Here is a 25,172-nt window from a genome sequence, read left to right on the forward strand (position 1 = left end):
GTGCAGAGCGCCGTACTAGGCGCTTGGAAGAGGAAAATGCCACAAAAAACCAGCCACGTTCCGTTTGAAAACGCTCCGGGCGGACGTGACCCAGCCAGGGCCTCCGGCCCCTCGGCACCCCCGGGGCTCTCTGCCGACGGTGCCCACTCACCCTCCGGACCCGCTTAATCATAATCATGTGGCGTTCGGTAAGCTCTCACTGCATGCCAAGCGCCGGGGTGGATCGGGCAGATCGGGTTGCACCCAACCCTTGTCCCACGTGAGGCTCACAGCTTCAATCCCCTTTGACGGATGAGGGAGCTGGGGCCCAGAGAAGTGAAGCGACTTGCCCAGGGTCACGCAAGCGGACGAGTGGTGGGTCCAGGATTAGAACCCGTGACCTTCTGACTCCCAGACCCGGGCTCTGTCCATTAGGCTATGCTGCTTCTCGACAGGGTGCCATTTCCCAGGGTAGAACGGGCTGCCCTTCTCACACGGCTGAGGGCCGCGGTCCCGAGGACCCCAGCCTCGGTTACACAGTCGGGCTTTGGAGGCCGGCCCCCGCACCGTGGCTTCGCCTTCTGTTTATTTTTTGTTAGGTGGTGTTTGTTAAGCGTTCACTCTACTATACCGTACTAAGCGCTGGGGGAGATACGACCTAAACGGGTCGGACGTAGTCGCGTCCCACACCGGACTCACGGTCCTGATCGCCGCTTTGCCGATGAGGCAGCTGAGGCCCAGAGAAGTGACTTGCCCGAGGTCACCCAGCAGACAGGTGACGGAGCGGGGATTAGAACCCAGGTCCTCTGACTTCCACGTCCGGGCTCTTTCCACTAGGCCACGCCGCCTTTTCTGCCGGGGTTCGGCCTCCGCCAGGCATCCAGTCGGCCGGGAGGGGGTCTCCGGAACCCTCCTCCTCCCCCTCTTCCTCATGCCCTTCCTCCAGGTTGGGCACCGGGCTCTCGCAGACGATCATCGTTGCCCTCCGGGGCCTGAGTCCTTGGTGTGGCCCCCTGGGCTAGCCTTGGTGTGGCCCCGCGGGTCCCCTCTGCCGAAACAGCCCTCTCCTATTCTGGACCCAGGCAATGTGTCTGCTTAGCGTCGTAGTGAACTCTCCCAGACGCTTAGTACAGTGTTCTGCACCCAGTAAGTGCTCAATAAATACGATCAGATGAATGAACGACCCAGGAACGAGACCCCCCCCCCCCGCCCAGTCCCCGATTCCAATCTCTGCTTCCCCGTGTCCAGGGGGCCACTGTGTTTCCCTCTTTCCTCAACCCAAGCGGGTTCCCTTAAGCGTCTCCTTGGGCAAGTCACTTAACTTCTCTGAGCCTCGGTTACCTCATCTATGAACTAATAATCATGGTATTTGTTAAGCGCTTACTATGTGCAAAGCACCGTCTAAATGAAGATTAAGACTGTGAGCCCCATGTGGGACAGGGATTGTGTCCAACCAGATTAGCCACCCCAGGATGTAATAGAGTTCCTGGCCCATAGTAAGCGCTTAACAAATACCACAATTATTCGTTTATTAAGCAGCTCGGCTCCCGCTATCTAAGGGGACGCACCTCTCCCCGCCGCCTACCAGCTGCTATCTCTGCTTCCAGAAGCGGCGCGGCCTCGTGGATAGAGAGCCCAGACCTGGGAGTCAGAAGGACCTGAGTTCTAATCCCGGCTCCGCCGCCCATCTGCTGTGAGACCTTGGGCCAGTGGCTTCACTTCTCCGGGCCTCAGTTCCCTCATCTGTAAAATAGGGATGAAGGCTGTGAGCCCCATGTGGGGCAGGGACTGTGTCCAATCTGATTGTTTTGTATCTCCCCCCTATCTGCCTGGCCCATAGTAGGTGCTTAAAAACCACAGTGATTATTACTATTATTATTATTATTATCCTTTCCATTCACTGATTCACTCGATCGTATTTATTGAGCGCTTACTGTGGGCAGAGCACTGTTCTAAGCACTTGGAAAGTACAATTCAGCAATGGAGAGAGACCATCCCTGTCCACACCGGGCTTCCAGTCTAGAAGTGGGGAGACAGGCATCAAAGCGAGTAAACAGCTGTCAATATTTCCAGCCACTCCGCCCCGGGTCCACACTTTTCCGAGACCTCCCGGAGTCACGTTGTAGGGCCGGAGCTGCAACGGGAGAGATGGGAAGACGGGAATTCCCCCCAACCCCACCCTCTCCCATCCTCGCGGAGACCCCGGTCCTCCCGTTAGTACCCACGTTACTGTTGCTAAGCACCGTACTGAGCGCCGGGGTTGTTGCTACAAGGCGATCAGGTCAGACACGGTCTCTGTCCTCGGAGGGGCTAAATCGGAGGGAGAACCGGGATCGGATCCCCGTCTCGCAGAGGACGAAGTTGAAGCCCGCAAAGGCGAAGTGACTCGTCACCCTCTAGACCGTCAGCCCGTCGTGGGCAGGGAACGCGTCCGTTTATTGTTGCGTCGTCCTCTCCCGGGCGTTCGGTACGATGCTCTGCACGCCGCGAGGGCTCGATAGATCCGATCGAACGATTGAGGCAGGTGGCGGAGGCGGAATTAGAACCCACGCTCCCTCCGGCCCCCGCCAGGCCGCGCCCCTCTCCGCTAGGCCGCACCGTTTCCCTCGGCGGCGGCAGAGCCGGGCTCCGGGGCGGAGAGGGGTCCCCGCGCCCCCAGGACCTCGGCCAGTAGCGTCTCGGCCCGGAGGAAGGTGGGCTGCTTCTCCAGGGCGACCTGCAGGGAGGCGACGGCGGCCTCCAGCTCTGCGGGCCCCCCGCCCAGCCGGGCCGCGGCGTAGTGATGGCGCCCCAGGTCGAAGTGGAGCCGGGGGTGGTCGGGGGCCAGGTCGAGGGCCCGCCGCAGCGGTCCCAGGGCCCGGGTGGGGGACAGGGCCCGGGCCGCCGCCCTCAGGACCTCGGGGTCCCGGCTGTGGCGCGCGGCCTCGTCCAGCAGGACGGCGGCCCTCCCGGGCTCCCGCCCGCGCACCAGCTGGGCCAGGGCCACCTTGGCCTCGTAGTTCCCCGGCTGGAGGCCCACCACCCGCTCCAGCTGCTCCCGGGCCTCCCGGCCCGCCTCCTCGGCCCCCTCCCCGGCCCGCGGGTGCTTCCAGGCGGCGAAGAGCGCCAGGGCCAGCCCGGCCCGGTGGTCCTCGACCTCCGGCTGCCCCCGCAGGGCCTCCCGGAAGCAGCCGGCCGCCCCCCCCGAACCGGGAGCCCAGGGTCAGCAGGGCCCGGCCCCTCAGGGCGGCCAGCTCGGGGCCCGGGGCGGTCCAGGGCAGGGGGCTCCCCAGCCCGCGGCAGATGGCCCAGACCTCGGCCAGGGACTGCTCCAGCTCCTCGGGGCGGGCCAGCTGGTCGGAGAGCCAGGCCCGGTCGCCGCAGACCAGCAGGGCCTGGTGGGGGGTCAGGGCAGGCTGGCGGCCGGCCTCGCTCAGGCTGCGGAGGGCCTCCTCGGCCCGGCCCTGCCTCTGCAGCAGGAAGGCGCGCAGGGCCAGGAGGTCGGCCCGCCGGCCGGGGGGGCCGTGAGCCAGGCGCAGGGCCACCGAGGCCAGGCCTTGGGCCGGGTCCAGGGGCTCGTCCGCCGCCCCGTCCAGATCCCAGGTGAAGTGGCACTGGAGATCCTGCAGGGCGTCGTGGAGGAAGGGCATGCTGCCGGTGGGGAGGGGTGGGGGACACAGACGCGGGAAGAGGGGCGTCAGAGGAGCACGCTTGGCAGGGAGAAGGGGGCCGGGGGCGGGGGCGAGGAGATGACCGAGAGGACAGCGCAGCCTTGTGGGTGGAGCGCGGGCCTAGGAGGACCTGGGTTCTAATCCCGGCTCCGCCACTCGGCTGGGGGACCTTGGGCAAATCACCTCACTTCTCTGGGCCTCAGTTCCCTCGTCTGCCCATTGGGGATGAAGACCGGAAGCTCTATGTGGGACAGAGACTGGGTCCCACCTGATTAACTTGGGCCTACTCCTGCGCTTAATACGGTGCCTGGCACAGAGTAGGTGCTAAACGAATACTATAAAAAAAAAATTACATCGCTCTGGAGAGGGGACGGGGTGGTGAATGGAGCGGACCTGGGAGGAGGGGGGGAGGGTGCAGGGGAGAGGTGACGTTGGGAGGAGGGGACTGAAAGGCTAATGGTAACGATAACGTTAATAATAAAAATAATCATGTTCCGGGGGAGGGGATGGGGTGGTGAGAGGAGCAGAACTGGGAGGGAGAGAAGGTGCAGGGGGAAGGACATGTTGGGAAGAGGGGGCCGAAAAGTTAATAACTGTGGCATTTGTTAAGCCAGGGGAGTACAGGTACCCACCTGAGCACGGGTTAGGGGGTCAAAGGAGGAGTGGAACGTCACCTGTCCCTCGCCTTACCTTCCCGCCTGTCCCATGATGTTGCGGGCCGACAGCCTCCGAGACGACCGGGTTCTGCTGGCGGGGCGACCGAGGGCCCGGGGGCGAACTGAGGCTGGACCCGGAGCCCTGGGTGACTCCTCCAGAGGTGAGGGCGGGACCCCCGCAGAGACAGATTGCCAGTTGGCTGATAGAGGGGGGCCCGTTTATTATCGCCCAGGAGAAACCCCTCCAGGCTGGAAGGGGCGGACCTGCGAAAGTCTGACATCCTCCTGCCCGGTCCTGTGCCCGGGGAGATAATTACAATAATAATTCTGACATTTGAAGCGCTCACTACGTACCAGGCACTGTACTAAGCGTTGGGGTGGATCCAAGCGGGACAGACACGCTCCCTCTCCCACCTACACCTCCCATTCTTAATCCCCATTTTACAGATGAGGGGACTGAGGCACTGAGTCACTTCTCACCTTCTGACTCCCAGGCCCGGGCTCTCTCCCTTAACGCCACAGAGTCGCCGCGGGTCGGAGACGACCTGACAGCGCCGGAGGAGACCAGGAATGGAGGCCCAGAGAAGTTAAGCGGCTCGATCAAGGTCATCCAGCGGGGTGGGGGCAGAGCCGGAATTAGAAACAGTCCGTCAAACAATCGGTGATGTTTATAGAAGGTTTACGGTGGGGCGGGGGACTTACTCTCCAGAGCACAGTACAATAGAATAAGTAGACAAGATCTTGCCCTCAAGGAGCGTCCAGTCCGTTCTTTTTCCATTAGGTCACGCTGAATGTCCCTCTCGGGGTCGCACCTGGAGAGTTTCCAGTCCTCTACGATTCTCAGCTCCGCGAGGGAGAGGCAAGCAGAGGCCCGTCCGTTCTTCTCCTAGCTTGGCCGGTGGCTAGCGAGCGGCAGGCCGTCTGCCACGGGGCAGAACTCCCCCGTGCTGGGCCGCGGTGGCCCGGGAGCTAGTCGAGGGCGGAGACTCGAGTTTACCGAAGGCGACGACGCTCAACCAAATCCGGATTTTTACCGAGAAAACTCTCCGGATCCACCGCCGGAACGGTCGCGGAAGGAGAGCGGGGCGATCTGGGAGAGATGTGTGTCGCCGTGGGTCGGAAACGACTCGACGGCATACGACGAGACAGGCTGAATGATGTCATTCTATTCATGGATATTAATGCTTGTTTTACTTGTTCTGACGTGTGTATATATAGCTCTAATTCTATTTATTAGCTACAAGATCATCGGGATGGATGCAGTCCCGAGGTAACTACAATAATAATACTAATAATGACGGCATTTGTTAAGTGCTTACTATGTGCAAAGCACTGTTCTAAGCGCTGGGGAGGATACGAGGTGCTCAGGTTATCCCAGGTGGGTCTCACAGTCTCCATCCCTGTTTTACAGATGAGGTAACTGAGGCACAGAGAAGTTAAGTGACTTGCCCGAAGTCACCCAGCTGACAAGCGGCGGAGCCGGGATTTGAATCGATCAATCGATCAATTGATCAGTGGTATTTATTGAGCACTTACTACGTGCAGAGCATTGTACTAAGCACTTGAGTAGAAGGAAGAACAGGGTTAGAGGGGCATAAAGAGCTTCACCTGTCTGCAGGGCACCAGCAGGGGAGTCCTGGAGAATTAAGGGTGTGGGAGTCATGCATTTATTCATTCAGTCGTATTTATTGAGCGCTTACTGTGTGCAGAGCACTTCACTAAGCACTCGGGAGAGGACAACAGAACAACGAAAGGACACATTCCCTGCCCACGATGAGCTTACAGTCTAGAGGGGGAGGGAGGCAGACATGAACAGAAATAAATGATAGGAACGGAAGTGGTTGGGGAGCAGCCTGGCCTAGTGGAAAGACCCCTGGCCTGGGAGTCGGGGGACCTGGGTTCTAATCCTGGCTCACGTCACTTGTCTGCTGTGTGACCTCGGGGGCGTCTGTTAACGTCTCTGTGCCTCAGTTACCTCATCAGTAAAATGGGGAATAAGACGGTCAACCCCTCGTGGGCACATAGTAAGCACTTAGATAATGCTATCAAAAACCCAACCAAACCAAAAAACCCCAAACTGAGCTGAGAGAAGCAAGGTGACTTGGTGGAAAGGGCCCGGGCGTGGGACTTAGAGGATCTGGATTCTGATCTCAGCTCTGCCACTTGCTTGCTGTGTGACCTTTGCTGTGGCTCAGTTTCCTCGTCTGTAAAATGGGGATTTGATAGCTGCTTTCCTCCTACTTAGACTGTGTGGGACAGGGACTGTGTCTAACCTGATTAACGTGTATCTACCCCAGTGCTTAGCAACACGCTTGGTACATAATAGGCACTTAGCAAATATCCCTGTTATTTATTATTGTTCGTGGGTTGGGGGAGAGCAGGCTTAGCCTGGTGAAAAGGATGACGACAGGCTAGTGGAGACTGCAGGGGGGAGGGGGATGGGCAGGGTTGGATTGGCAGAATCGATCAATCACTATTTGAGTGCGAACTCTGTGCAGAGCACTGTATTAAGTGCTTGGGAGAGTGCTCTATAACAGAGTTGGCAGAAGGGATGATAATAACTGTGGTATTCGTTAAGTGCTTACTCTGTGCCAGGGACTGTACTAAGCGCCGGGGTGGATACGAGATAACCAGGTTGGACGCGGTCCCTGTCCCACCCGGGGCCCACGGTCTTCATCGCCATTTTCCGAGTGAGGTAACCGAGGCCCAGAGAAGTGAGGCGACTTGTCCGAGGTCACCCGGCGGACGGGTGGCGGAGCCGGGATTGGAACCCAGGTCCTTCTGACGCTCAGGCCCGGGCTCTAGGCACTAAGCCACGCTGCTTCTCTATCATTTCAGCCACAGCATTTTGGGCTGAGCGAAGGGGAGAGGGGCTGGTGAGGAGAAGGAGAAGGAGGCAGTGGGGCCCAGAACCCAGATGAGCCATGACTGCATCCAGTCTGGGAATTCGGGCCAGGAGAATGGAGAGAGGCGGGAAGAGGGGGCGGTGAGAACGGGAAGGGACAAGGGGCCGGCCCTGGGGGAGGGGGCAGGGAACAGAAGGTCTGGGGGGTCGCCTGTCGAGGGCTTCGGGTTTTCCCTTTCCCTCCGGAGCCTCCCCGCTTACCTCCATCCGCCCCCGCTTCCCCACCTCCCCAACCCCCACCATCCCCATCTCCTTCCCCTCCTAGGCCCGTTGCCATGGTGTCCGGGAAGTTGGAGGACGAGGTGGTTGCCATAGCAACGGTGGAGCATTCCTCCTGCAGGAGAGCATCATGTTGGGTCCTCAGCCTCCCGCCGTTCTGGCCCCCGGGTCTGGCAAGCCCAGCCTGGACCCCTAGGGTCCCGGGGCCTCGTGGGAAAAAGGGTCCCCCATGAGGCTTTTGGGGATCCTGACGGGGCTCCCCCTAAGCCGGGAGGTACGGGGCGGGGGCGGCCCTGGACTGGGGGGGAGGGGGAGGCCGGCCAACTGTCAGAACTGGGCAGGCGGGGCACAGGGGTCTTCTGAGGGGGAAGGGGAAGGGCCCACAGCCCGTTCTGCTCCTCAGGGGCCGTCGGAACCAGGAGGCGGAAGGCAGCGGAGCGGCATCCCGGCTCGGGAAGCGGCCTCGCGGGGGACGATGGACGGCGGCCGCCCCGGCCGGGCCAGGAAGGGACCCCCGCCCCAAGAGTACGTAACCCCCGGGTCCGGGGCCTCAGACCGGACAGCCGACCAGCAGCGGCTGGGGCCTGGGGGTCAGAAGGTCATGAGTTCTAATCTTAGCTCCACCACTTGTCCGCTGTGTGACCTTGGGCAAGTGACTTCACTTCTCTGGGCCTCACTTCCCTCACCTGTAAAAATGGGGATTAAAACTGTGAGTCCTATATGGGACGGGGACCGCGTCCAACCCAATTTGTTTGAAACTGCCCCAGCACTTAGAACAGTGCCTGGCGCGTAGTAAGCGCTTAACAAATGCCAAAATTATTATTATAACCATAATCGTTAACTAGCTGCTGCGGGGGGGCATGGCGGACAACATAGCGGCTCTGCCCAGGCCACAAGCCTCCTCCTGCCCATGGGGTCAGTCCGGAGAGGGAGGGTGCCAGAGTGGCAGGGGGTTACCTTCGCCCTTCCCCTGCCCATCTAGAAGCGGCGTGGCCTAGTGGATAGAGCCCGGGCCTGGGAGTCCGAAGAACCTGAGTTCTAATCCTGGCTCCGCCACTGAGTGACCTTGGGCAAATCACTTCACTTCTCTGGGCCTCAGTAACTCATCTTAAAATGGGGATACGTAGCAAGGGCGTAACAAATACCACAATTATTATTATTATCCCTTGGCGTGCAAAGGCTTTTATGCCTGTCTCCCCCATTACAGTGGAAGCTCCCTGTGGGCCCAGTTGCTGCTTATTTTGCAGCTCCCAAGCTCTTAGTTCAATGCAGAGCCCCCAGGGGACGTTCAATAAGTACAACTGCTCCTGCTACTAGAATTGGGGGAGGAAAAGAGGCCTTGGGGGTCTTGAGGTTCATCAATTGGGGCACTTACTCTGTCTGGACCAGTCTGTCAATCGGATTTACTGGGCGCTTCCCCTGTGCCAAGAGCTGTACCAAGCGCTTGGGAGAGTCCAATATAACGTTTAACCTTCACGACATCGATAAAATCCTCCCTTTCCTCTCCATCCAAACCACCACCACGCCGATCCAAGTACTTAATCCTATCTCACCTTGACTACCGATCAGCCTCCTCTCTGACCTCCCTGCTCTCTGTCCCTCCCCCGGTCCATACTTCAGTCTGCCGCCTGGAGCATTTGGCTAAAAAAAAGTTCAATCTGTGTTTCCCCACTCCTCAAGGACGTCCGGCGGTTGCCCATCCATCGGCTTTAAGGCCCTCAACCTGCTCGCCCCCTCCTATCCCGGCTCTGCCGCTTGTCGGCTGTGTGACTGTGGGCAAGTCACTTCACTTCTCTGTGCCTCAGTTGCCTCATCTGTAAAATGGGGGTTAAGACTGTGAGCCTCACGAGGGACAACCTGATGACCCTGTATCTACCCCAGCGCTTAGAACGGGGCTCTGCACATAGTAAGTGCTTAACAAATACCAACATTATTATTATTATTGCCTCGCCTCTCTGCTCGCCTACTACAACCCAGCCCGCACGCTTTGCTCCTCTGATGCCAACTTACCCGCTGTACTTTGATCTCATTTATCCCGCCACGTTGCCCTCATCCTCTCTCTGGCCTGAAACTCCCGCCCCCTTCATATACGACAGACTCCCACTCTCCCCTTCAAGGCCTTCTTCAAATTACATCTCCAAGAGGCCTTTCCTGACTAAGTCTTCACTTCCCCTCTCCACCCTCCCCTCTGCATCGCTTATGCAGTCTGACCCTCAAACACCCATTACCCCAACCCTACGGGACTTAGGTACGTTTTCTTACACTCTGACTTTTTCCCCTTCTGTGGTTTCTTTTAATGTCGGTCTCCCGCTGTAGACTGTAGGCTCAATCAATAATCAATCAGTCAATCATATTTAATGAGAGCTTACTGCGTGCAGAGCACTGTATTCATTCACTCGTACTTAGTGAGGGCTTACTGTGTGCAGAGCACGGTACTAAGCACTTTGAAAAACAAAGAGAGACAATCCCTGCCTGCGACGGGCTCACAGTCTAGAAGGAAGGGGACAGGCATCAAAACAAGTGAACAGGCATCAGTAGCATCAGTATAAATAAATAGAATTATACATATACACATCAAAACAAGTAAATAAATAGAATTATAGATATATACATATGTATGCAAGTGCCAGATGATTGGAAGAGTACAATATAACAAGAGTTGGTAGATATATTCCCTGCCCACAATGAGCTTACGGTCCAGCGGGGGAGAGAGACGTTAATATAAATTAATTAAGGATATGGACACCATTCATTCAATAGTATTTATTGAGCGCTTACTATCTGCAGAGCACTGTACTAAGCGCTTGGAATGAACAAGTCGGCAACAGATAGAGACAGTCCCTGCCCTTTGACGGGCTTACGGTCTAATCGGGGGAGACAGGCAGACGAGAACAGTGGCAATGAATAAAGTCAAGGGGAAGAACATCTCATAAAAACAATGGCAACTAAATAGAATCAAGGTGATGTACATTTCATTAACAAAATAAATAGGGTAATGAAAATATATACAGTTGAGCAGATGAGTACAGTGCTGAGGGGAAGGGAGAGGGGAGGAGCAGAGGGAAATGGGGGGAAAAGAGGGTTAAGCTGCGGAGAGGTGAAGGGGGACACAAGTGCTGCGGGGTTGGGGGGGAGCGAATAAAGGGGGCAAATCCAAGAGAAAGGGTGAGGCAGAAGGGGGTGGGAGAAGAGGAAATGAGGGCTAACCAGGGGAAGGTGCCTTGGAGGAGATGAGCTTTTAATAAGACTTTGAAGGTGGGAGAGTGATTGTCTGTCGGATATGGAAGGGGGGCACGTTCCAGGCCAGAGGCAGGAGGTGGGCGAGAGGTCGGCGGCGAGATAGGCGAGATGGAGGGACAGTGAGAAGGTTGGCGTTAGAGGAGCGAAGTGTGCCGGCCGGGTTGTAGTAAGAGAGCAGCGAGATAAGCGGATTGAGATCAAACGCTTAGTACGGTGCTCGGGACACAGAGCTCGATAAATACGATCGAATGAATGATTAGGCGCTCTAAAGGTCAGGTAAGGACCTTGGGGGCAGGGCTCGTGTCAACAAACTATCGTATCATACCCGCCCAAGTGCTTAGTCCTATGCTCTGCGCACGATAAACGCCCGGACGATACCAAATCGATCGATGGATGGATTGGGGAAGTACGATAGTGCTAGTAAACGTGGTCCCTGCCCCCGAGGGCTGCTAGACGCTAAGATAAATTCCAGGGAGAGAGCAGCAACGGAGTTTAAAGATATGCACAGTGGTCTGGGGAAAACTAATATAATAACTTTGTTTTTCGTGAAGCGCTCTCTGCGTGCCAAGCGCCCTACTAAGGTCTGAGGTAGATATAAGATAATCAGGTTGGACACAGTCCCTGTCCCACCCGGGGCTCACGGTCTAAATAGGAGGGAGGACAGGTGGTGTATCCCCTTTTTGCTGTTGAGGAAACCGTGGCCCAGAGCAGGGATCAGCCCAAGGTCAAGCAGCAGGCCAGAGGGTCCTCGGACTCCCAGGCCCGGGCCCGTTCCACTAGGCCACGCAATTGGGAAAGGCCTCCTGGAGACGAGGTCTTGGAAGGTCCCTGGAGAAGGAGAGAGCCACCGTCGGCCAGATGTGAAGGGGGAGGGAGTTTCAGGTGGGGGGGAGCGGACCCGAGTCAGGATGACCGGATCTCCAGAGCGGCCTAGGGGACCCCGAACCTCGACGTTGACCGGGGCCCCCTCTCTGCCTCCCCCAGCCCCGTCCCCCCGCCTCCCCGCCGCCTCTCCTTCCCCTTCCAGTGGGCCTGGGAGAGCTTCGTCGCCGACGGCCGCGCCGTCCTCCGGCCCGGCTCCACACCTGCCGGCCGGGCCCCCCGGCCCGCCCGGAGACCCCCCGACCCAGAGGGGACGGTCAGGCCGAGACGCCGCCCCCCGGGCCCCGGGCCCGGCCTCCCCTCCTCCGGGCCGACGATGGAAGGACGACCCAAGAACCAGAGGAGGCAGCCGAACGCCTGGGCCTGCTTCACGCGGGGTCCCCCGAGGACCCGGCAGGCTGGACAAGACGGCGGGACGGAGGCCGGGCCCGAGCGGGGGAGGGCGTCGGGCCTCCGGGGCCGCAGCCCGCGGGAGGAAGAAGAGGCGGGAGCGGAGGCCGGGGATGGAGCGGAGGCCGGGGATGAAGCGAAGGCCGAGAGGAGGCGGGGCAGAGGCCTCTCCGGGCCTCCCCGACTGCTCGGGAAAGCCCAGAGTTTGAAGGAAGAGGAGGAGGAAGGGGACGAAGGGGAGGTTGGGGAGGTGGAGGTCAGGATCTGGAAAGGGAAGGAACCCCTGAGGAGATCCTGCCCTCGGAGGAGGGGCGTGACGGACGACGAGGAAGAGGAGGATGGGACCAGAAGGGAGACCCGTCCTGCCTCCCGACGAGGCCACCCATCAACCCGGAGGTGGCTGAAACAGCAGGACCCGGGGAATCCCCAGAAGCAGCCGCAGGAAGACCTGGAAGAGCCGGGCCTCCGTGGTGAGGCCCGAGGCCGGGGTCGGGGCGGGGGTCGGGTGGATTCATCCATTCATTTAATCGTACTTATCGAGTACTTACTGTGTGCAGAGCACTGTACTAAGTGCTTGGAATGTACAATTCGGCAACAGAGACGATCCCTGCCCAACAACGGGCTCACAGAGGGGGTCCAGGGAAAGCCAGAGCTGGAGACCCCTTCCTGGGCTCTGGTTGCCGGGGAGGGATTCGGGTGGGAAGGATTCATTCTATCGGATTTCATTCAATCATATTTATTGAGCTCTTTCTGTGTGCAGAGCACTGTACTAAGCATCTGGGAGAGGACAATAGAACAATGAGCAGACACGGTTCCCGTCTACGACGGGCTTCTTACAGTCTAGAGGGGGAACTTACAGTCTAGTCCGGGGCCTGGGAGATGGGGCGGAGCAGAGGAGTGGGGACCGGGACCTCCCCCAGTCCCTGGGGAAGAGTCTTGGGGCGGGGGGCCGCGTAGGATCGGGATGGCGGCGGGGAGCGCCTTCTCCCCGTCCGGTCCTCGGCCGGGCCTCACTCCAGCGCGGTCTCTCTGCCAGAGGCAGCCCCCACTCAACCATCCAGGGACCCTGCCCCTCCACGAAGACGCGGCGGGAGGGTCCGGGCCCGTGGGGACGGCGGGCCCTGCCCAGCCTCCGACTCCCCGACCCGGACCTCCCACAAGCGCCTGGAGGCCACCAGGTACCGGGGAAATCGGGGGGCTGGCGAGGGGGGGAGGGGGTCAAGAGAGCGGTGCGGGGACCGATCCATCCTCCCCCTCCCCGCCAACTACCCTTCCTCAGAAACCCAGTGGCGTTCAGCCAAGGCATCTCCCTCCATCATCCCCTTCAGTCCGTGACCTTTGACCGACCACGGCCCTCCCCGGGGCTCCTACTCCGCCTGGGCCACCTGTCGCCCCCTTCCACATCGCCGGGGAGGTCCCCGGCGGCGACCCGAGCCCCTCGGTCCTTCCGTCCGTCCGTCCACCGGTCTGCCCCCGGGGTGGGTCAGGATCCTGCTGCGGGCCTGGGAGCGGCGGGAGCTGGAAGAGCGGCTGAGGGCAGAGCAGCGCCGGGCCCGGGCTCAGCGGGTGCAGCGCAAGGTCGCCCGCTGCCTGGCGTCCTACACGCCCCCAGGGACCGGTGGGCCCGGCTGGGGCGCCCAGCGGAGGAGAGAGGAGCTCAGGTAGCCCCTCCGGGGGGCGGTGGGCGGGGAGGCCGGGGGGTGCCCAGGCTAGGGTTTAAATTGGGTGGGGGGCCCGGGAACAGCGGGGGCAGGGAACACAGGGCTTTCTGGTGAGCTTAAAGAAGTGTTTTTAATGGTATCTGTGAAGCGCTTACTATGTGTCAGGCACTGGACTAAGCACGGGTGTAGATACAAGCCACATCAGGTCAGACACAGTTCTTGTCCCACATAGGGCTCACCGTCTTAATCCTCATAATAATAATAATGCTGGTATTTGTTAAGCACTTACTATGTGCAGAGTACTGTTCTAAGCGCTGGGGGAGATACAGGGTAATCGGGTTGTCCCATGTGGGGCTCACGGTCTTCATCCCAATTTTCCAGATGAGGAAACTGAGGCCCAGAGTACTGAAGTGACTTGCCCAAAGTCACACAGCCCAAAAGTGGCGGAGCTGGGATTATTATTATTATTATTATGGTTATTAGAGTTGGTGCCCCCCCCCCCTTACACCAGGCCAGGGTGGATGCAGGTAGAGCAGGAAGCCACGGGAGGGTAAGGAGAGGCCGTCGGTTTTCCTAGTCTGGGAGCTGCTTCATCCTCAGCAACCTTCCATATGGAAATAATAATAATGTTGGTATTCGTTAAGCGCTTACTATGTGCGGAGCACTGTTCTAAGCGCTGGGGTAATTATAGGGTAATCAGGTTGCCCCACATGAGGCTCACAGTCTTAATCCCCATTTTGTAGTTGAGATAACTGAGGCCCAGAGAGGTGGAGTGACTTGACCAAAGTCACACAGCTGACGAGGGGCGGAGCCAGGATTCGAACCCATGACCTCTGACTCCCAAGCCCGGGCTCTTTCCACTGAACCACGCTGCTTCTCTAAAGCAGAGAAATTGGGAAAATGGAAATTGGGAGGCTTGTCAAAAAACAACAAGAAATCCCAACCAGCTAAGTTTCTACTGGTCTGCATATTGCTCGGCGCGCATCTGCGGCTCGATTTCAAGTGTGCCAGGGTCTAGCTGCAAGTAATGACGGCGGATTCCTCTCCGGCCCGGTCTTTTAAGGGTCCCAATAAATAAATATTAATAGGTTTTCGGGCCTCGCAGCTTAAGTCAGTCAGTCAGTGGTATTTATGGAGCGCTTACTGTGTGCGGAGCACTGTACTAAGCGCTGAAGCAAGAACAAGAGAACAATAAGCAGACACATTCCCTGCCCACAGTGAGCTTACGGTCTAGAGGGGAAGACGGGGAGGTCACCGAACCGGTCGCTTCTGTCTCTCGGCCCTTTTACCGAAGCGGAGGTTTCAGGCCGGCGAGGGCCGGGTGGCATCCACCTGAAAGGTGGAGGATGACTATATTTATGTACATATTTATAAATATAATTCTAGTTATTTTTATTAATGATATGTATATATCTCTAATTCTATTTTTATCGATGCTACTGATGCCTGTTTACTTGTTTTGATGTCTGTCTCCCCGCTTCTAGAGCCCGGTGTGGGCGGGGATTTGTCTCTATTTCTTGCCGAAATGTACTTCCCAAGTGCTTGGTAGAGTGCTCTGCACACAGTAAGCGCTCAATAAATACGATTGAGTGAATGATTGAGTGAGGATGGTGTCTGGCGGGGCTTCACCGTGACACTGAGGGAGAGGAGGACTCTGGATAGCGGACCCAGTTGGGCCCTCGCTCTCCCCGCCTTCAGAGCCTTACTGAAGGCCCGTCTCCTCCAAGAAGCCTTCCCTAAGCCCCTCTTTTCCTCTTTTCCCACTCCCTTCTGCGTCACCCCGACTCGCTCCCTTCATTCATCGAGAAGCAGCGTGGCCCAGTGGAAAGAGCAGGAGCTTGGGAGTCAGAGGTCATGGGTTCTAATCCCGGCTCCGCCACTTGTCAGCTGGGTGACTCTGAGCCAGTCGCTTCACTTCTCTGGGCCTCAGTGACCTCATCTGTCAAATGGGGACGAAGGCTGTGAGCCCCACATGGGACAACCCGATGACCTCGTATCCACCCCGGTGCTTAGAACAGTGCGTGGCACATAGTAAGCGCTTAACAAATGACATCATTATCATTATTATCTCTCTCCCAACCCCACAGCACTTATGTCCATATCTGCCATTTTTAAAATTTCTATTCATGTCTATCTTCTCCTCTAGATTATAAGCTCATTGCGGGGAGGGAACGTGTCTGTTCATTGTTGATTTGTCCTCTCCCAAGCGCTTAGCGCAGTGCTGAGCACACAGAAAGCGCTCGTTCAGTACGATCGCCTGACGGACTGATGGAGCGACTGTGCCGTAGGCTCCAGGAGAAGCAGCGAGCGGCGGAGTACCGGGCGGAGCTGCAGGGGATGCGGCACAGAGTGCAGGCCCGACCCTTCCTCTTCGAGCAAGCCATGCAGGTGACGGTTCCTCGCCCGCTCCTGGACGAGAGTCCTCTCCTTCCGTCCGGAATCCCCAAATACCAGAGCTGGACCGGCTCCCCGCATCGCCTGGGGTGGCCTAGTGGATGGAGCCCGGGTCTGGGAGTCGGAAGGACCTGGGTTCTAATCCCGGCTCCTCCGCTTGCCTGCTGGGTGACTTTGGGTGGGTCTCTGGACCTCAGTTCCCTCATCTGTAAAATGAGGCTTATGACTGGGAGCCCAGTCTGGGACGGGGACTGTCCAACCCAATTAGCTTGTATCCATGCCAGCGTTTAGTACGGTGCCTGGCACCTAATAAGAACTTAACAAATACCGGGCATTATTATTACTATTATTATTACAAAAATACCAAGCGGACACCGAGAAACCTTCCGGGAGGAAGCCCAGATCTACTTCCCCCTCAGCCCAGGCTCCCTTCTTTCCTGGCAGTGGGATAATAATAATGATGGTATAGAAGCAGCATGATGTTAGTGGAAACAGCCTGGGCCTGGGAGTCAGAGGTCATGGGTTCAAATCCCGGCTCTGCCACTTGTCAGCTGTGTGACTATGAGCAAGTCACTTCACTTCTCTGTGCCTCAGTTACCTCATCTGTAAAATGGGGATTAACTGTGAGCCTCACGTGGGACAACCTGTTGACCCTGTATCTCCCCCAGCGCTTAGAACAGTGCTCGGCACCTAGTAAGCGCTTAACAAATACCAACATTATTATTATGCAGTGGAAACAGCCCGGGCCTGGGAGTCAGAGGGTCATGGGTTCTAATCCCGGTTCCGCCACTTGTCAGCTGTGTGACTTTGGGTAAGTCACTTCACTTTCTGGGCCTCAGTTCCCTCATCTTTAAAATGGGGGTGGAGACTGTGATCCCTACTTGGGACAGGGTCTGGGTCCAACCCGATTTGCTTATAATCATCCCAGTGCTTTGTACGGTGCCTGGCACCTAGTGAGTGCTTAACCAATACGCTAATTATTATCATTATTATTAAGCACTTACTATGTGCTAGGCACTGTTGTAAGCGCTGGGGTAGATATGAGCTATTCAGGTTGGACACAGTCCCTGTCCCACATGGGGCTCACAGTCTTAATCCCCCTTTTACAGATGAGGCCCAGAGAAGTGAAATGACTTACCCCAGATCACCCAGCGGACAAGTGGCGGAGTTGGGATTAGAACCCAGGTCCTTTGGACTCCCAGGCTCGGGCTCTATCCACTAGGCCATTCATTCTTTCAATCGTCTTTATTGAGTGCTTACTGTGTGCAGAGCACTGTTCTAAGCGCTTGGGAAATACAATTCAGCAAAAAGAGAGGCAATCCCTGCCCACACCGGGGTCACGGTCTAGAAGGGGGGAGACAGGCATCAAAATAAGGAAACAGGCATGAGTAGCATTTTTATAAATAAATAGAATCATAGTTCATTCATTCAATTGTATTTACTGAGCACTTACAGTGTGCAAAGCACTGTTCTAAGCGCTTGGGAAGTACAATTCAGCAACAAAGAGAGACCATCCCTGCCCGCACCGGGCTCACGGTCTAGAAAGGGGGAGCAGGTATCCAAAGAAGGAGCCAGGCATCAGTAGCATCAGTATAAATAAATAGAATCATAGTTCATTCATTCAATTGTATTTATTGAGCACTTATTGCATGCAAAGCACTGTTCTAAGTGCTTGGGAAGTACAATTCAGCAACAAAGAGAGACCATCCCTGCCCGCCCCGGGCTCACAGTCTAGGAAGGGGAGACAGGCATCAAAACAAGGAAACAGACATCAGTAGCATCATTATAACTGAATAGAATCATAGTTCATTCGTTCAATCGTATTTACTGAGCACTTATAGTGTGCAGAGCACTGTTCTAAGCGCTTGGGAAGTACAATTCAGCAACAAAGAGAGACAATCCCTGCCCACACCGGGCTCACGGTCTAGAAAGGGGGAGACAGGTATAATAATAATAATAATAATAATAATGTTGGTATTTGTTAAGCGCTTACTACGTGCAGAGCACTGTTCTAAGCGCTGGAGGAGATACAGGGTAATCAGGTTGTCCCACGTGGGGCTCACAGTTAATCCCCATTTTACAGATGAGGGAACCGAGGCACAGAGAAGTGAAGTGACTCGCCCACAGTCACACAGCTGACAAGTGGCAGAGCCGGGAGTCGAACCCATGACCTCTGATTCCGAAGCCCGGGCTCTTTCCACTGAGCCACGCTGCTTCCCTAGGTATCCAAAGAAGGAGCCAGGCATCAGTAGCAGGCCCGAGCGCCGCTCCGGCTCTGGGGCAGGGTGGGTGGGCTTGGGCTGTAGATCCCGGGCCCTCGGGGGCTGAGCCCTCGGGGAGTTTACGCCCGGGATGGGGGGGGGGGCGTGGGGGGAATCGATGGGTCGATCGATCGATCGATCGTGGAGCCCGGGGGCTACTGTCTCCTAACAGGCCAATGCCCGTCTTTCCGTGGCACGACGCTTTTCCCAGGTTTTGGCAGCCCTGGGTGTGGATGAAGACCGGCTGTGGGTCCAGGCGGCCAAGGCGGCGGCAGCCAAGGGAACGTCCTCCAAGTGCTTGTGAGGCCCCCAGTCGCTAATCGTCGTGGTATTTGTTAAGCGCTTACTATGTGCCAGGATCTGTACTAAGCGCTGGGGTAGATTCAAGGTAATCGGGTGGGACACGGTCCCTGTCGCTCATGGGCCTCACAGTTCGAATCCCCATTTTCCAGATGAGGGAACTGAGGCCCGGAAAAATGAAGTGACCTGCCCGAGGTCACACGGCAGGCAAATGGCGGCTCCGGGATTAGAACCCGGGACCTGACTCCCAGCCCCGGGCTGTAGCCATTGGGCCACGCTGCTTCCTCGCCCACCTCTACCAGGGCCCGCAGGGCTTTGAGGCTAGATTTAGGGGCTTTACTGTGTTTTTCTCAAGCCTCCTGAGAAGCAGTGTGGTCTAGTGGCTTGAGCCCGGGCCTGGGAGTCAGAAGGACCTGGGTTCTAATCCCGGCCCCCACTGCTTGTCTGTTGTGTGACCTTGGGCGAGTCACTTCACTTCTCTGGGCCTCAGTTCCCTCATCTGGAAAATGGGGATGGAGACTGTGACCCCCACGTGGGACAGGGACTGTGTCCAATCTGATTACTTCTGTCCCCCAGTGCTTAGAACCGTGCTTGGCACACAGTGAGCCCTTAACAAAAACGATTACCGTTATTGCCATTATTATTGTTATTAGAGAAGCAGTGCGGCCTAGTGGCTAGAGCCCGGGCCTGGGGGTCAGAAGGTCTTGGGTTCTAATTCCGGCTCTGCCACTTGTCTGCTGGGTGACCTTGGGTTAGTCACTTCACTTCCCTGTGCCTCAGGTCCCTTACCTGTAAAATGGGGACTGAGACCGTGAGCCCCACTTGGGGCAGGGACTGTGTCCAACCTGATTTGCTGGTATCCACCCCAGTGCTTAATACTGTGCCGGGGACATAGTAAGTGCTTAAAAAAATACTACAGTTATTATTATCAGGAAACGTTCAATCAATACCACTGATCGATTCGGGTCGGTATGTAGCTCAACCAGCCCTCACCATCTGGTGTCCCAAAGGCAGCCGAATGGTCAGACCAAGAGAATAATGATAATAATGTTGGTATTTGTTAAGCGCTTACTATGTGCAGAGCACTGTTCTAAGTGCTGGGGCAGATGCAGGGTCATGAGGTTGTCCCACGTGAGGCTCCCAGTCTTCATCCCCATTTTACAGATGAGGTCACTGAGGCCCAGAGAAGTGAAGTGACTTGCCCACAGTCAGCTGACAAGCGGGGGAGCTGGGATTCGAACCCATGACCTCCGACTCCCAAGCCCGGGCTCTTTCCACTGAGCCACGCTGCTTCTCTAAAAACAGCTTGGGGAGTCAAACCCCTCCCCTTAAAGGGCTGAATGACCCCCGTACTCCTAGATTCATCCCCCTTCCCAGCCTCACAGCACTTATGTCCCTATTATAATATTGGTATTTGTTAAGCGCTTACTATGTGCAGAGCACTGTTCTAAGCGCTGGGGGAGATACAGGGTCATCGGGTTGGCCCACGTGAGGCTCCCAGTTAATCCCCATTTTACAGATGAGGTAACTGAGGCCCAGAGAAGTGAAGTGACTTGCCCACGGTCACACAGCTGACGAGTGGCAGAGCCGGGATTTGAACCCATGACCTCTGACTCCCAAGCCCGGGCCATAGACGTAGCCTATTGGAAAGAGCCCGGGCCTGGGAGTGAGAGGACGTGGGTTCTAATCCCGGTTCCCCCACTCGTCCGCTGTGTGACCTTGGGCAAGCCACTTCACTTCTCTGAGCCTGAGATACCTCATCTGTAAAATGGGGATTAAGGCTGTGAACCCCAGGTGGGACAACCTGATGGCCTCGTATCTACCCCAGCGCTTAGAGTAGTGCTTGGCATATAGTAAGCGCTTCAGAAATATCATTATTATTATTATTATTATTATATCTGTAATTCATTTATATTAATGTCTGTCTCCCCCTTTGGACCGTAAGCTCGTTGTGGGCAGGAAATTGTCTTTTTTAGTGTGATAGTGTACGCTCCGAAGATCTGACTACAGTGCTCTGCACACAGTAAGCACTCAATAAATATGAATGAATGAATGAATGATTGAATGACCTACAGCTCCCCAGCCTGGGCCGTTTCAGGCAGTCAGTCAATCGATCGTACTTATTGAGCACTTACCGTGTGCAGAGCACTGTATTAAGCACTTGGGAGAGTACAATAGAACAGGCATGTTCCCCGCCCACGACGAGCTAACAGTCTAAGGCTCACATTCGCCCCATCCATCCAACTCTCATCCATCCAGCTGCAGTCTAAGCATTAAAGGAATGGTGTGGGGGTTTTTTGTTTGTTTGTCTGGAGCTTGGATTTGAACCCAGATCCTCTGACTCCCAGGCCCAGGCTCTTCGTGGTCAGAAGGAACAGGCCGTGTTTGTTTATGGTATCTGTTAAGCGCTTACTTTGTGTCAAACACCGTTCTAGAGAAGCAACGTGGTTCAGTGGAACGAGCCCGGGCTTGGGAGTGAGGGGTCACGGGTTTGAATCCCGGCTCTGCCCCTTGTCAGCTGGGTGACTGTGGGCAAGTCACTTCACTTCTCTGGGCCTCAGTTCCCTCATCTGTGAAATTTATTGCCATTGTTCTCGTCTGTCCGTCTCCCCCGATTAGACCGTAAGCCCGTCAAACGGCAGGGACCGTCTCTATCTGTTGCCGACTTGTTCATTCCAAGCGCTTAGTCCAGTGCTCTGCACATAGTAAGCGCTCAATAAATACTATTGAATGAATGAATGAATGGGGATGAAGACTGTGAGCCTCACGTGGGACAACCTGATTAACCTGTATCTACCCCAGCGCTTAGAACAGTGCTCTGCAAATAGTAAGCGCTTAACAAATACCGACATTATTATTATTTATTATTCTAAGCGCTGGGGTAGGTACAAATTAATTAGGCTGGACTCGGTCCCTGTCCCTACTGGGGGGTCCGATCTAAGCAGGAGGGAGAAGAGGAGGACTGAGGCCTAGAGAAGTGAAGTGACTTGGCCGAGGTCACACAGCAAGCATTTGGCAGAGTAGGGATTATTCCTTCATTCATTCAATAGTATTTATTGAGCGCTTACTATGTGCAGAGCACCGTACTGAGCGCTTGGAATGGACAAGTCGGCAACAGATAGAGACAATCCCTCACCATTGACGGGCTCACAGTCTAATCGGGGGAGACAGACAGACAAAAACAAGACAATTTAATCACGATAAATAGAATCAAGGGGATGGACACCTCATTAAGAAAATAAATAGGGTAATAAATAATATATACAAATGAGCAGATTAGAACCCAGGTCCTCTGACTCCCAGGCCCCACACTCTTTACACTAGGCCACACTCCTTCTTACCAGGACGCAGGCTTCATCAATCCATATTTCTTGGAAGTGAGAACTTTCCCCTCATAAAATACAGAAAGGGTTGGGAGTGAAGAGAAGCAGGAAGACCATCTCTCTCCAAATAAGAACCCAGTTCCACCCAGGCTCTTTCCACTAGCTTCTCCCTTTTTTGTTTTCATTTACTCGGTGTCAAACACTGTTCTAAGTGCTGAGGTAAATGCAACTTAATCGGGTTAGACACCGTCTCCGTTCCACAGGGGGAAGTAGGAGGGAGTAGGTTTTAACCTCCGTTTTACAGATGGGGGAACCGAGGCACGGAGAAGTGAAGTGACGAGCCCGAGGTCACACAGCAGTCCTGTGGCGGAGGTGGGAGTAGAACCCAGGTCCTCTGTCTCCCAGGCCCAGGCTCTTGGCGGCCCGAAGGAGCAGGCCTGGAGAGAGGACCCCGCGGTGACTCGGTGCCCCTTGACCCCTAGGTCTTCGAGCCCGGGGAAGAGTCCGGTGGCCGGAAGGGAGCCGTCCTCACAGAGTGCTCGGAAAACGGCGGAGGGGGACGAAGGCCACCGACCCCCGGGAGGGGGCAGCTGGCGGACCCGGGACTCAAGGGACGGGGGCGGGGACGGGAGTGAGAAATGAAGTTCTTATCCAAGAGACTGGTGTTGGCCTCCTCTGCATCCGGGAACATCAATGAGTCCATCAATCAATGGCATTTCTTTAGCGCTTACTATAATAATGTTGGTAGTTGTTAAGCGCTTCCTATGTGCAGAGCACCGTTCTAAGCGCTGGAGTAGATACCGGGTCATCAGGTTGTCCCACGTGAGGCTCATCCCCATTTTACAGATGAGGGAACTGAGGCCCAGAGAAGTGAAGTGACTTGCCCACAGTCACATAGCTGACAAGTGGCAGAGCCGGGAGAGTCTCTAGACTGTAATAATAATAATGATGACGATGATGATATTTGGGAAGCGCTTACTCTGTGCCGAGCACTGTTCTAAGCGCTGGGGTGGATACAAGCGAATGAGGTTGTCCCACCTGGGGCTCACAGTCTTCATCCCTATTTGGCAGATGAGGTCACTGAGGCGCAGAGAAGCAAAGTGACTTGTCCCAAGTCTCACAGCTGATCAGTGGCGGAGCCGGGATTAGAACCCATGACCTCTGCCTCCCAAGCCCGGGCTCTTTCCACTGAGCCACGCCGCTTCTCTGTAAGCTCATTGTGGGCAGGTAACGTGGCTGTTTTAATATCGTCCTCTCCCAAACCCTTAGTCCAGTACTCTGCACACAGTAAGCGCTCAATAAATACCGTCGACTATGTGCAGAGCACCGGACCGAGCGTCTGGGAGAGAAAAATACAACGGAGTTAGAAGATATCCCGCTTCTTTCTCTTAATGGTATCTGTGAAGCACTCACTTCATGCCACACACTGTTCTAAGCACTGGGGTAGATAGAAGCTAAGCCGGTTGGACACAGTCCCTGTCCCACATGGGGCTCACAGTCTTCATCCCCGTTTTACAGATGAGGGAACTGAGACCCAGAGAAGTGAAGTAATAATAATAATGGTAAGTGTAGTAATTATTAAGCCCTTTCAATGTGCCAAGCACTGTTCTAGGCCCTGGGGTAGATACAAGGCAATCGGGTGGGACGAAGGCCCTGTCCCACATGGGCCTCACAGCCTTAATCCCCATTTTACAGATGAGGTAAATGAGGCACCGAGAATAATTATAATAGTGTAATGTTGGTATTTGTTAAGCACTTCCTATGTTCTAAGCGCTGGGGTCGATACGGGGTCATCAGGTTGGCCCACGTGAGTCTCACAGTCTTCATCCCCATTTTACAGATGAGGTAACTGAGGCCCAGGGAAGTTACGTGACTTGCCCACAGTCACACAGCTGTCACGTGACGGAGCCGGGATTCGAACCCATGACCTCTGACTCCCAAGTCCGGGCTCCTTCCACTGAGCCACGCTGCTTCTCTAAGAGAATAATAGTAATAATAATAACCACCACCGTTAAGTGCTTACTGTGTGCCAACCACTCTTCTAAGCGCTGGGGCGGATACAAGCAAATCAGGTCAGACCCAGTCCCTGCCCCTCACGAAGCTCACAGTTTTAATCCCCATTTTAGAGATGAGGTAATTGAGGTACAGAGCAGCGAAGCATCTTGCCCAAGGTCACGCGGCAGGCCGGGGGCCGAACGGAGATTAAAACCCTGGTCCTTCTGACTCCCAGGCCCAGGCTCTAGCCACTAGGCCCCGGGTTCTGGGCAAGGAGTAAGGCGGTGATTTCACTCTGCCGCCTGGCTCATTTTTCTCAATTTTTCTCAATTTTTCTCTTCCCACTCCTCCAAAACCTCCAAATGGTTGCCCGTCCACCTCCACGTCGAGCAGAAACTCCTCACCTTCAGCTTCAAAGCCTTCAGACCCCTCGCCCCCCGCCTACCTCACCTCGACCCTCTCCTACTCCGACCCACGTTTCGCTCCTCTACCGCCAACCTGCTCACGGGACCTCCGGTTTTCGCCCCCTCTCTCTCCTACCGTTTCTCTCCAATCTCCTTGAGCCAGTCGCGGGCACCCAAGTTCCTCTCCTCCGATTCTCTCCCTGACTCCCTCCGATCTGGTTTCCGCCCCCTTCGCCCCACGGAAACCACCCTCTCCAAGGTCACCGATGATCTCCCTCTGGCAAGCGGCGTGGCTCAGTGGAAAGAGCCCGGGCTTGGGAGTCGAAGGTCACGGGTTCGGATCCCGCCTCTGCCACTTGTCAGCTGTGGGACTGTGGGCAAGTCACTTCACTTCTCTGGGCCTCAGTTCCCTCATCTGTGAAATGGGGATGAAGACTGTGAGCCTCACGTGGGACAACCTGATGACCCTGTATCTCCCCCAGCCCTTAGAACAGTGCTCTGCACATAGGAAGCGCTTAAAATATACCAACATTATTATTATTATTATTATTATTATTATTATTATTATTATTAAACCCAACGGCCTCTACTCCATCCTGATCCTCCTCAGCCTCTCAGCTGCCTTGGATTCTGTTGACCACCTCCTTCTCCCGGAAACGTTTTCCGACAGCGTGGCTCAGTGGAAAGAGCATGGGCTTTGGTGTCAGGGCTCATGAGTTCGAATCCCAGCTCTGCCACTTGTCGGCTGTGTGACTGTGGGCAAGTCACTTAACTTCTCTGGGCCTCAGTTCCCTCATCTGTAAAATGGGGATTAAGACTGTGAGCCCCACGTGGGACAACCTGATTCCCCTATGTCTACCCCAGCGCTTAGAACAGTGCTCGGCACATAGTAAGCGCTTAACAAATACCAACA

At 55.9% G+C, this 25,172-nt stretch overlaps 2 protein-coding genes across 3 annotated transcripts; one reads left to right on the forward strand and one right to left on the reverse strand.

Moving 5' to 3' along the window:
* Positions 1 to 2,566: 2,566 nt before the first annotated feature.
* LOC114810314 (collagen alpha-2(I) chain-like) lies at positions 2,567 to 4,451 on the reverse strand. Its single transcript, XM_029061629.2, has 3 exons — positions 4,320 to 4,451; positions 2,988 to 3,609; positions 2,567 to 2,950 (listed from the first exon to the last, which is right to left on the reverse strand). Exons 1-3 carry the CDS (start codon positions 4,334 to 4,336, stop codon positions 2,567 to 2,569), a joined length of 1,023 nt encoding a protein of 340 aa, XP_028917462.1. The 5' UTR covers positions 4,337 to 4,451.
* Positions 4,452 to 11,765: 7,314 nt separating this feature from the next.
* Positions 11,766 to 22,519, forward strand: LOC103168845 (testis specific 10 interacting protein). Of its 2 annotated transcripts, XM_007663633.3 has the most exons (6): positions 11,766 to 12,391; positions 12,958 to 13,099; positions 13,409 to 13,582; positions 15,871 to 15,970; positions 18,449 to 18,537; positions 22,343 to 22,519. In XM_007663633.3, exons 1-6 carry the CDS (start codon positions 11,848 to 11,850, stop codon positions 22,500 to 22,502), a joined length of 1,209 nt encoding a protein of 402 aa, XP_007661823.1. In that variant the 5' UTR covers positions 11,766 to 11,847; the 3' UTR covers positions 22,503 to 22,519. The 2 variants fall into 2 exon arrangements, with proteins under 2 accessions (XP_007661823.1, XP_007661824.1); XM_007663634.3 differs by lacking the exon at positions 13,409 to 13,582 and having other exon boundaries at positions 18,410 to 18,537.
* Positions 22,520 to 25,172: the final 2,653 nt, after the last annotated feature.

This window comes from Ornithorhynchus anatinus, chromosome 3 (assembly GCF_004115215.2).
Source record: "Ornithorhynchus anatinus isolate Pmale09 chromosome 3, mOrnAna1.pri.v4, whole genome shotgun sequence".
In the NCBI taxonomy this organism is placed as follows: domain Eukaryota; kingdom Metazoa; phylum Chordata; class Mammalia; order Monotremata; family Ornithorhynchidae; genus Ornithorhynchus; species Ornithorhynchus anatinus.

Excerpts from the sequence above, each read along its gene's own strand:
- LOC114810314 (XM_029061629.2), bottom strand. Across the intron at positions 2,951-2,987 it reads GAGCGGGTGGTGGGCCTCCA|CTGGTGCGCGGGCGGGAGCC; the intron begins GCCGGGGAACTA and ends GCCCTGGCCCAG.
- LOC103168845 (XM_007663633.3), top strand. The coding sequence starts at position 11,848 with ATGGAAGGACGACCCAAGAACCAGAGGAGGCAGCCGAACGCCTGGGCC. Across the intron at positions 13,583-15,870 it reads CGGAGGAGAGAGGAGCTCAG|GCTCCAGGAGAAGCAGCGAG; the intron begins GTAGCCCCTCCG and ends ACTGTGCCGTAG. Across the intron at positions 15,971-18,448 it reads TCTTCGAGCAAGCCATGCAG|GTTTTGGCAGCCCTGGGTGT; the intron begins GTGACGGTTCCT and ends CGCTTTTCCCAG.